A 12,313-nucleotide genomic window follows, 5' to 3' on the forward strand; every position below is an offset into this window, starting at 1 on the left:
TAGTTATTTTTTAAAATAAATTGTTTCCTTTAAAATTCATCTTTTTCCTCATCTCTCAAACATGGCTTTTTTCTAAAGATGTCTGGTGTAGACTCATAGATCTATTAAATTGGAATTAGGCATGCTATGTTTCTTGTGCCATGGGCGGCGACGTTCTTTGTCTATCCCCAAGAACGACTCTGACTATGTATACGAAAAATATATAAATGTTAAGAAAACTTATTCCATTCCATTTCTTACAAAAAAACAGAAACATTTGCTTGATAAATTAAAATTTTGATAATGCGGTATAATTGAAAATATTTTCTCTGTCCTTCTCATTTGATATAATTGTCATTTTGGAGTGTTCCTCTCATTTTGCATGATTTTTAGTTTTGAATGATAACACCTATTTTTTTAATCTCATCTGAATATTCTATCACTCTTTTCATTTCATTAACATAATATTCTTTATCTTTATTTATTACAAATATTTACTTTTATTTTAAAAGTCCTGCTTTACTTCGCTACTCTTCTAGAGGAGCAAAAGAGTATTATTCTGTTCTTTTGAGTTAGCATTATAAGAAGAAAAAACTAGTTATAAGAAAAATATGAATATTTGGTAATAAATGAAGAAAGTAAATAAATTGTGTGGATGAAAATAAAAAATTTAAAATATATAAATGAGATCAAACAAAATAGGTCACTATTATCAAAAAAATAGAAATGATATAGGAAAAAGGTGTGATGGAATAGAATAGAAAATGATGCTAAACTAGTGGAGGGAAAAATATATTTATATTTTTATTCTCATTAATTATTTTGGATTCTTTCATTTGCTATTCTCTTAAAGAATATTTCTCTTTATATTACAAATTATGGACATAATTAATCTTGTTCATCTTCACTTTTAATATTTTAGTAATTCTTATAGTCATAATATATTTTTTTTGGAATAAGAAAAAAATTTCGTTAAACCTAAACAAAACAGTACATAGTACTCTAATCATGAGAACAATCTCCCTTTTTTTGAATCAGCATGAAAGAGGGGCACCCCTTCTAGGAAGGGTTTTCCAACTTCCACTGTTCATGTACATAAGGGGACTAGAGCTCCAAGAAAACAAAAGCAGGCAGAGTAGTTAGCTCTACAGTATATTCTATTTACTTATAGTCCAAAAGATTCATAATCCAAGAGCGTTGTATATTAACGCTTTTGATTGGAATATGCAAAACTCTGCTCTTTACTGCAAGTTTCACCTGCCTAGTAACCCTACTTACATCATTTTTACTAACATCATTTTTAACATTTTCATAGGAGTATTACTTACGGATTTATGGTTCTCATATATTTTCCACTAACTTTATTCAAACAATTTTTTAATAATTGTGTTCTCATATTTGTTTCCAATAGATTTAGTTTAATATTTTATAATGTTTAGGGTTCTGATTTTCATCTATTAAATTTAACTTTTAATAAAATAATATATTCACCATTTAAAAGATTTTTTTTAATGATCGAGAACATTTCTAATAGAAATGGAGCTAGTATTTAATAAATACTCTCTCTGTCCCTCTCATTTTATATCAATTGCAATTTTAAATCGTCCCATTCATTTTGCATAATCTAGACAATTCATCTATTTTCTACATTTATTACGAATTTCTTAAAATCGTACTTCCTTTGTCTCATTGAATTTTAAAAAGTTTCCATTTTGATCCGTCCCGCTGAATTTGCATTATTTTTATTTTTGAACAAAGATTCACCACTTTTTTTTAATTTCATCCGCGCAATTTATTCTATTTTCTTTATTTAATATCAATTTCTTAAAAGTCCTCCTCTTTTTGTTTGATTTAATTCTATATAATTTTTCATCTATTTTCTCTATTCTGTTTTTGTTGTTACATTTGAAAGGGCACAAGAAATAAAAAAAGGTAGACACAACATATAAAAGAAAATTATACTCTTTATTTTTAATTCTAAATTGAACATGAAAAAAAGAGAAAAATAACTTTTGTAAAAATAGTGATAAAAATAGTAAGATAAAAAAAAAGAAAAATTATAATCTTAATAGAGTAAGATAAAAATAGTGATAAAAAAATATTAATATTATTATTTTATTACTAATAAAAATGTATATTACCAAAAAAAAATGTAACAAGTTTTACGAAACAGTTGAAGTAGTATTCGGGGATCAATAGCCGACATGTATGACAGTAATGCACGTGGGTATAGGGAGGGCTCCGCACGGATGGAGGGACCCACAAGGTCAGGGGCACAGAGGTCAAATCAAACCCAAGTCCAATCCAATTGACCGTAGATTGCGGGATTCTCTTGCCAAACACTTCCACTTGCTCCATCTTGGACCCCATTATGGCCCGATTATTAGCCCGATTTAATCTAGAGAGGTTATTTTTACCCCTATCCCCCTTTATTCCCATCACAGATTAATCTAAATTTGGTATTTTGGTTTACAAACAAAAATATTAAAAAAAAGTTGTACCATGGGGTCATTTGGATTTGATCGATTGAGATTGCTCCTTTTGATTGTTTGCTTTCCCTTTTATATATATATATATATATATATATATATATATATATATATATATATATATATATATATATATGTATATGTATATATATATATATACATATATATATATATATATATATATATATATATATATATATATATATATATATATATATTCATATATATATATATATATATATATCTATATATATTCATATATATATATATATATATATATATATATATATATATATATATATATATATATATATATATATATATATATATAACTTATCTCGTAGCTATTAATAAAGTAGTATATTATTTCTCATAACTTATCTCTCTTAGATCTTTAATTGTGTCCTTTTATATTTTATTTATTGTTTTTAATTCCTTGCAAGTATATTATTATTATAATCTTTTATCATGCATAGTTTCTGTAACACCTCTGAATTTCCTCCCGTCCTTCACGATTTTGGTTTTGTTTACGGGGTTCGAAAAATCGGGTGTTACAGTCTTATCCTAGGATTTTCATTTATTGTTTTCACCATGAGTATTGAGTGGATCTCTTTGCTAGGGTTAGGGTTTGAACCTTTCTATAATCAAATTGTTTTTTTATCTTATTTTTCAATTAAATTTCTCTTTCTACTAAATTTCACCAAAAAATTTTAGGTACATTATCATAAGAATGGAAAGGATATTTGTCTGCAGTCATCACACATAGATCAAAACTGAAATCTCCGTAGAAAAAAAAATTCTTTTCAATTAGCATGTTACCGAATGGTCTTAACTAGACCCGTCGATGGCTCAACTCCCTAATTGCTCATGCCATTTCTATTTGGTCATGTGAGGCAATTAGAGAACAATTAAAAGGATATGAGATTAATGAAATGGTTGTATGATTAACCAATTTTAGTAATAATTCGTTCCCTACATAGAAAAGCTATGCCTTATGGTATGATTTGATTAGACTTTTACATAGTCATTGTGTATTTATATGAGATATGGGATATGGGCTTGTTCACTCATTCACTCACTCTCCTGTCATTCAATAAGCATAGCATTGATTGAACAAAGCTAAGATACTCCTACTAATAAGAAATCTGAGTATATAAATTAAAGCTGCTGATTGAAGAGACAACTCCGTCAAAGAATCTCTTCACCATCATCATCATTTACATGAAAAACCATCCAACAATCATATGACTCTTTTACTATTTTTTTTTTTTTTTTTAATGTTAACCACCCTTTCTTCAATTATTATTGATTTACTCTTACCTCTTTCTTTGCCATTTTTGCTATTTTTTCTTCCTTTCAAACTTGCACCTATATATTCCTATTGAATCAATAATATACTCACACCTATGTGTTTGGCTAGATATTTTTTTGCCCCTTTGAGATTGTTTTTTTGAGAATGACACAAAGAAAAAAAAAATGTAAGAGTGGGTATTTTGATGGATCATTACAGGTTAGATCATGTCTTTTTGTGGGGTAATTAATTATAGGTTGATATTTAAAGAGAAAAAAAATATGTAAATGAGAATAAAAGAAAAATGTGGAGACATTTTCATAAAAGAAAATGTAATAAACTAAAATAAACGAATTAAAATGAAATAAAATATAGGTAAAAAATAAAATTATGTAAATAATATCAAAATATATCTATAAATTTAAAAGGACAAAATGCAAAGCGAATAAATCAAATGGTTTGATCACGTACGTCAAGTTGACAAGTGACTATAATATTCCCGCCTATTTAATGAAGATGGGACATTTATTTTTTTACGCTATTCTGTAGACAGTGTTAGAGATGGGAACGACAACAAGAGGGGGGTTAATTGTTGTTTTAATAAGTTCAAGTATTTTAACCTTGTTTTTGCGGAATTAAATTGAAGAATTAAAACTTAAACTTAATAAGAAATAGTAAAAGAGACAACAAAATTCTACGTGGAAACCTTCTAGGCCTAAATAGAAGGAAAAACCACGACCCCTCGGGATTTCAAAAATCTCAAATATGTTTTAGGCAATTCGTTACAATTACATAAAACAATTTGCTTCACTCAAAGCTTCTCTTACTGGGCCAACTTCTCTTTCTCTTTCTCTTTCTCTTTCTCTTGCTTCACTCGAAGCTTCTCTCTTAGCTTTACTTTAAAGCTATTCTCTTCTCTAGCTTCACTAGAAGCTTTCTGATTCTCCCCTATACTTACTCAAGTCTAGTTGCAACAATTCTCTCAAAAACCCTTGACAAGGATAAATTCTCTAAAGATAAAATTAAAGAGTTGTATAAGAAAATATTATAAATTAATTGGCAATTTTTGAACAAAATATTTCTTGTTAATTTTTCTCAATCTCTCTCGTATGATTTCTTTGGCTCATACGAATGCAATTTTTGAGGAACAGACAAATCCTCTATTTATAGAGTTTATTTAGCTAATAAAAAGAAAGTATCTACCCATTATTCCCTTATTCATAAAATTAAGGAGAATAATATGGATCTTGAATTACAAGGTCAAAACCCACTGTTAACACTTGTACCTTTTCTCATAAATAAGGGAGAAATAAGTGGAAGCTTGGTGCTTAAGCAAAAGCTACGGTTTCCCTTTTTCTAATAGTAGGTAGATTAGTTACTTACTAAAATTAGATGCAAAATGAAAGCCTTTTTAAAAGGAGAAAAATAAGGTGAGAAATATTCCATACTTAGAAAATCACACGGTTATATTTTAGGTGGTTATAAAATATTTTGCCAATTAACTTAATTATTAAATAATGCAACAAATTAATTTTAACTAATACATCAACTAAAAATCAGAAAATAACTTAATCAGAATTTTTCCAGCAGACGTAACTTCTCCAGACTCTAGTCTGGGAACAATGCACTGTTTTCATTTTCCAGTAACTTTAGATCATCAAACTTGGGAACAATAGACCTCCTGTCTACATTTGACATCCTAAGCGATATACCTTATCTAACTTCATTGGATTCCTTTGACAAGTACATATTCATAGACTAAGTTATAGGCACTATCAACGATCTTAATTACGACCGGATATCGACCTGCATACAATCTCCAAAAATACATTTGTCAATATAAAGTGTAGTCATCATCAAAACCTAAGAGTGCCAACATATTCAATTCACTTATTCAATGCTTAATATCACTTATTATACATAAGTCATTGTCATCATCATTCTACCCAGTGTGTCCCACTCATAGAAGAACTATGGACAGGGTCTGGGGAGGGAAGGACGGCGACAACTCATACCCATAAGGGAGAGCACGGCTAAAGGAGTCCCCCGGCTCGAGAAAGATAAGGAGAAAACAAAAACTATAATAAAAGAAACGAGAGAAGCAAGATGGCAAGAACATCAAAAGGTAATCTAAGAGGACATCAGTAATCTAAAACATGGATATGGCGCCTTCAACTACCCGTATCCCTAGTCAGGTCTTCAAAGAGGTTTAACTCATGTAAGTCAACTTTTATTTGCTCATTTCAAGTTCTCTTGGGTCTTCCTCCACTCCTCTTACCCTCTACTATAATGCTTTCTACCCTTCTCACAGGTGCGGCGAAAGTCTTACACCTCAATCTATTTTCGCGCATTTTTCTAGAAATAGGGGCTAACCGTAGTATGTCTCTAGCTAACATCTTGGTTTCTAATTCGATCCATCAATGTGTGTCCACACATCAACCTTAGCATGCGCATTTCTGTAACTTCCATCTTATGTTCAAAAATTTTCTTTACAGGCCAACATTCGCTCCCATAAAGCAGAGCAGATCTGATTGTCGTTTGGTAGAATTTTCCTTTTAACTTGCTTGGGAATTTCCTATCACATAGCACTGCGGTGGCTGCTCGCCACTTAAGTCAACCCGCTTATATACCATGATTTACATCTCCGTCAATCTCCCCATCCCTTTGAATGATCGATACCAAATACTTGTACTTGGTCGTACTTTTAACAACTGCATCATCAATGGACACCTCTGGTTCTCCTATCGGTGATGTCACATTAAAGTCACAGCGCAAATACTCGGTCTTCGTACGACTAATGCGCAACACTTTACCTTCTAAAACTTCCCTCCACTCATCCAATTTATTACTAACCTCCTCTTTAGTTTCTGCTACCAGCACTATATCGTCAGCGAATAGCATGCACCATGGTACCGTCTCCCAAATAGATTTAGAAATCTCTTCCATAATGACAGTAAAAATGAAATGGCTTAGAGCCGATCCCTGTTGTAGTCCAACTTTAACCGAAAAAGCCTATGTTATCATCCCCACCGATGTTTGAATGTTAGTTGAAACTCTGTCATACATATCCCATATAGCCTCAATGTACACTGAAGAAATACCTCTCGCCTTAAGGCTTTCCTAGATGACACGTCGTGCTATGCTATTATATGCTTTCTCCAAGGCAATGAACACCATATGCAGATCCTTCTTTCGCTCCCTACATTTCTCCATCAGTCTGCTCAAAACATGAATTGTCTCAGTGGTTGACCTTCCTGGCATAAAACCGAATTGGTTCTCTTTAATCACTGTTTCTTGTCTAATTCTCCTCTTTATCACTTTTTACCACAATTTCATTGTGTGGCTTAGAAGTTTGATACCTCTATAATTCCCGCATACTTGCACATTGCTTTTGGTTTTAAACAGAGGTATTAGTGTGTTATTCCTCCCTTCTTCTGGCATCTTATGTGTTCTCAAAATAATATTAAAGAGGTTTGTCAGCCAACGAATGCCCTCTTCTCCTCATCTTTTTGAGAGCTTCTCTTACTTCTTCTATGTTGATATCACTCGTTGACCTGTATTCCAGTGGTCTTTGGACGTCAGAAATTTGATTATCTGCCTCATTTGGCCCCCTAGATTCATTGAGTAGCTGTGTAACAGGCTCAAATTTCTTAATCTTAATCTTCCGATTAATTATTCCGAAATTTGTTTTCGAATTCCTAATCCTTTGGTTATCTAATTCAAATCACCTTTAATTCCTAAACCTTATTCCGATTTTTGTAATTTCTTCCAAATATTAAAATTAAAAATATATATATATTCTTAAATTTCTTTATAAGCACTAAATATTATTTTATTATTTTATACTACGAAAAGTAAAATTTTAATGTTATATTTACGGTTTTATTAAAACGTTACGTTTCAATTTCGTTTTCTTAAACTAACTTTACTACTTATCATTTTAACTTTACAACTTTGATTTAATTATTTTATACCTAAAAATTAACTATATTTTTCTTATTAACTTTAAGTATAGTTTTAACTAAAATTTTCTAAGTAAACTATCATATTTTCATAATAAAACCTTAATCATACTTTCCCATTAATCTAAAACATTTCACTAGCATAAACTAGAACAAAAATTTGATGAATCAAAATCCTTTCTACATCAATCCATAATGTTCATCACTTACACAAGCTATCACAATTTCCTTACACAAGTTAACCTTCTTCTACACTCCAAACTCTTACACATCCACTTACACACTCCAACTCTTACACATTCACTTACACACTCTAAATCACTTACACAAGTTAACCTTCTTTTTCATACAATCTTATGAACTAAAAAGTTGCCCAAAACCCATTATAAATACCCCTCCTTAGCCATGAGATCACTTGCACCCCCATCATCAAATCTTTCTACCATTCTTTCTTATATCTTCACTTCATTAACATCTTAATAACTTTATACCCTTTTTATTTGTTGAAGAATCAAATGAAGATGGAGCTTGATCTTATCACTTCTTAAGCCAATAATCATCAACTTTTGAATAGTCAAGTATTATCTTTTGGAGTTTGGATATCATTTTCTTTTGGGTAATTGAAGATCTACTTCTTTGAAGCTTGGAGCCTTGAAGACTTTCTCTGTTGGAGCTTATTTCTTTAAGTTCTTATTTTCCTATTATTATTCTCTTACTTGGTTTAGCACCACCTTCGGAGGAAAATGGTACACATTTTCTTAACTCTCTCGTTATGTGATATTTATTTATGGTTACTCGATAATATAAAAGCATGATCAACATGATTTTATTTTAGTCATTTAAACTTTATATAGTAATATTAAAGTCATATCCAGTTTAGTGATATTTTCGTCAAAACAATAATACTTTTAGGACACTTGAAAAAAAAGTCATATATATGGAAATTTTTGATTAATATGATAATATAAATATATATGAATTTTACTAGTTAAATAAACTTATGTGTTTAAAATGATTCCATATCATCTTCGTGTTTTGATAAATTTTAATCGGTTTATTGGTAAAATAGTCAAACAAATTTGTTAAAATGCTTAGCATTGTTTTTATTGAAAACTCATTTCATATAGATTTTGGACCCTTAATAAATTTTCGGATTATGTTATTTTTATAGTGATGATAGATCCGTTTTACTATTTTACTGGTTATTTGATAAAATATGTTATTAAGTACTTAGAAATATTACCCTTGACTGTTATGATTATTTATGACACGATAATGACTTAGTTTAGCCTCATGAATCTTAGTATAGCTACGAAAATTTGTTATTTAATTAATATTAATTTATTAGATACTAGTAATTTGTTTCTATTAAAAGGGTAGAATTGTCAAAAATTTGACTAGTGGAAGTTTGACTTATAAGAATGTAAACTATTTCGGTTTAGAGTCTTGTTTGATATTGCATGATATTGATTGTATGACTCTGATAGTAAGGTAACGTCGAACCATGGACCGGCATGTAAAATCCCGGCGTCCGTGTTAGCCGGCACGTAAAATGCGGTGTCAGACAGGGGGTCCGAGAAAAACCCATCCTGTGAAGTCTCGAGCATAACAGTATTGAGAGGAGTGACGACTCCCACCACAGTTAGGGTTTAGGACTACGGTCCTCACTTAACCAGACCCTTACATATATCAGTTGTCATTATTGTTGTGATCTTGTGATGTGCTATGATGGTAAAGTTATGAGGCTTAATTGAACTTGATTAAATAAGCATTAAGGTTACCAAGTATTTAGTAGCAGTAATGAACTTTTGCAAGTATTGAGAATGTAACTTAATGGCTTAGTAAAGGTCAATAATGAGTAATAACCTTCTATATTGTGCTTGATGATTATTTTGTAAGCATGATTTAACTATCGCATCATAAGCTTGTTGAGAAAATTGTACTCGGCTTTATCGCTGACCGATTTAATCGGCTGTCATCCATATTATGGATGACAGTATTTTGCAGGAAAATTTAGCTCATTTCGATCCAGGCCGCAACTTTAATTATTCTATCGAGGACTTAGCTTCAATGATTTTACTTGATGACTATATTGTACTTATTTTTTTTTATCGTATTTAAGTAAACCTTATTTTATATTTTCTCAGTTGTAAGATATATTTTTTTTACTTATGTTTTGAACAATTTTAGTTTAAATGGTTTTTAGCAGTTCGGCGTTTTACACTTCCGCATTATTTATCTTAAGTATAATTATTAATGTTAATTATGTATCGAGAGTGCCGCTCCTGCTACAAGCTGAGACAAATCCCAGAGTCATTTGGTTTTGATGTCCTCTTGTCTCAGGAGAACTTGTCCTCCCTCATCCTTGATGTATTTCACTGCCTCTAAGTCTTGCCGTTGCCTGCACCTAGTCCTTGTCAACTTGAAAATCTGCTTCTCCTCCTCTTTGGTGTCAAGCTTCCGATGTAAGTCCTCATAACCAAGGTTTTTTTCCTCCGTTATCGCTTTCTTTGCCGCCCTTGCTTCTTTATAGATCACTCTCTTTTCTATCCTATCCTCCTCTTCTGTGCACGCCATAAGTTCCTTAAATCTCTTGTTTTTATCCTTTATCTTCTTTTCCACCTCATCGTTCCACCATCACGACTCTTTGAACACTTTTGGTTTACCCGACGACACCCCCAAGGTCTCTTTTGCCACTTTACTAATAGTTGTTACCATGTTCTCCCACATTTCATTCGCATCCTCTAACTGACTTGGGAAGCCAATAAACTTATCTTACTTGACAGGATTGTGACCATATCGCCTTTGAGTCTCCTCCACATGATCTTTCCCCTGGACTCGACATTCTTCTCTACGATTTTCTTCCTCATCCTAAAAATCAGGACTAAAAGCCTATGTTGGGTAGACATCTGTATACCCAAAATCACCTTACAATCCAAGCTTGAGGCCCGATCTCCCTTGCGCACTAACAAATAGTCAACTTGGGTTGCATGCCCGCCGCTTATATGTGATCAAATGCTCATCTTTCTTTCTAAAGATTGAGTTTGCTATAACCAATTCTTTTGCAAGCACAAACTCCAGCAAATTCTCCCCATTCTCATTCCTTGCCCCTAAACCAAACCCTCCATGTACCAAGTTATGGTTGCCTGCATCTTTGCCTATATGTCCGTTAAAGTCTCCTCCTATGAAAACTTTCTCATCTTCCGGGATAGTTCTCATGAGGTCTCCTTGGTTATCCCAGAACTTGCACTTCACCTGCTCATCGAGCCCAGCTTGGGGCCCGTACGCACTGACAATGGATATGATCTCTTCCCTCACTACTATCCTAACTAGCATAATTTTTTCATTACACCTCCTTACTTCAACCAATTGCTTTAGGATATCATTAGACACTAGGATGCCAACCCCGTTACGTCTGCCTTCCAAACCTGCATACCATAACTTATATCCCTTTAAACCTTTTGCTTTTTGCCCCTTCCACCTAGTCTCTTGAACACATGCTACATGAATCCTGTATTTAGAAAGTTCATTGGCCAACTCCAACGACTTGGCTTTTAGGGTACCTATGTTTCAAGTCTTAACTCTTAGTTCTAGATTCTGCTTACGTTGCCCCCCCTGACCCCCTCTCCTTGGACCTGACCTTAAGTGACCATAAATGTTTCCTAACTCTATATTCAGCTACTACGAACTAAGATAAAAGGTTACAATCAGATCGCTAACAGAGATCAACACAAAATAAACAAATAGATAAAATAAAAAAAGTAAATAAATAATAAATTAAATGAAAGAAAGATAGAACACTACTAAGTATGAAAACAATTCTTTCAAAAGGTTTGAGAACACTCCAAGATATGGTAACAACAAGTGCATATATAAAATACAACCAAAAAAAGATCTTCCAAACCCAAAACACTAAACAATATTAAAAAGTAAGCATCTAAATAAAACAAACACTAAATAGAAAAAGTTAAGCAAAAGATGCACAAAAATTACTTAGAGAACTAGTATACGAATAAGAAGATGAAGGTTAGCCAATCACACAAGGGATTAAGGGTAGTAACTGAGAAAAAACTAATAAACACTTACAAGGACAATCGGTAAAACAAAAAGTACAGAAGCAAGAAACGCGTGGTTGAAACCACCTGCTATGGTTGTCGTCCGGTATCTTGTTGCTGGTCGTGCATTGATAGTCGACTACCCTCACCGTAAACAAAAATTCTTTTGAACGAGACTCCACTGCCAAGATAGTTCAAAACTAGAAGGAAAAGGAAAAAGGTAGAGAAAGAAAATGAGGGAGGTAGTCGACTTTACCTGTTGCTTACCTGGTTCTCAACCCCATAGTTGGTATATGTCCCCGTTGTCGATGGTGCTGTTGCTTGTGACAGTGGCTGAAGGAAAGAGCCGTTACAAATAAACATGAAAGAGCCGTTACAAATTACATGTTGCTTACCTTTTGCGTAAAATTAATATTGTGAATTAACTTCAAATTCAGGGTTCAAAGAAGCCTTGCTATCTCCACAAAGAATAAAATTATACGTAAGTGGATATTTATAATCTTTGCATTGATATGAAACATTTAATAATCTTTCCAT

At 32.1% G+C, this 12,313-nt stretch overlaps 1 protein-coding gene across 1 annotated transcript; it reads right to left on the bottom strand.

The window, feature by feature from the left end:
• Positions 1–10,465: 10,465 nt before the first annotated feature.
• Positions 10,466–12,313, bottom strand: LOC130798724 (uncharacterized). Its single transcript, XM_057661826.1, has 5 exons — positions 12,203–12,313; positions 12,044–12,109; positions 11,327–11,409; positions 10,716–11,232; positions 10,466–10,630 (listed from the first exon to the last, which is right to left on the bottom strand). The coding sequence occupies exons 1-5, from the start codon at positions 12,311–12,313 to the stop codon at positions 10,466–10,468; spliced, it is 942 nt and encodes a 313-aa protein (XP_057517809.1).

This window comes from Amaranthus tricolor, chromosome 13 (assembly GCF_026212465.1).
Source record: "Amaranthus tricolor cultivar Red isolate AtriRed21 chromosome 13, ASM2621246v1, whole genome shotgun sequence".
NCBI classification, from domain to species: domain Eukaryota; kingdom Viridiplantae; phylum Streptophyta; class Magnoliopsida; order Caryophyllales; family Amaranthaceae; genus Amaranthus; species Amaranthus tricolor.

Coding starts and splice junctions, on each gene's coding strand:
- LOC130798724 (XM_057661826.1), bottom strand. CDS start 12,313: ATGGAAAGATTATTAAATGTTTCATATCAATGCAAAGATTATAAATAT. Junction 11,410..12,043: donor ACTATGGGGTTGAGAACCAG/GTAAGCAACAGG, acceptor CTTTTATCTTAG/TTCGTAGTAGCTGAATATAG. Junction 10,631..10,715: donor TGATCACATATAAGCGGCGG/GCATGCAACCCA, acceptor TTGGGTATACAG/ATGTCTACCCAACATAGGCT.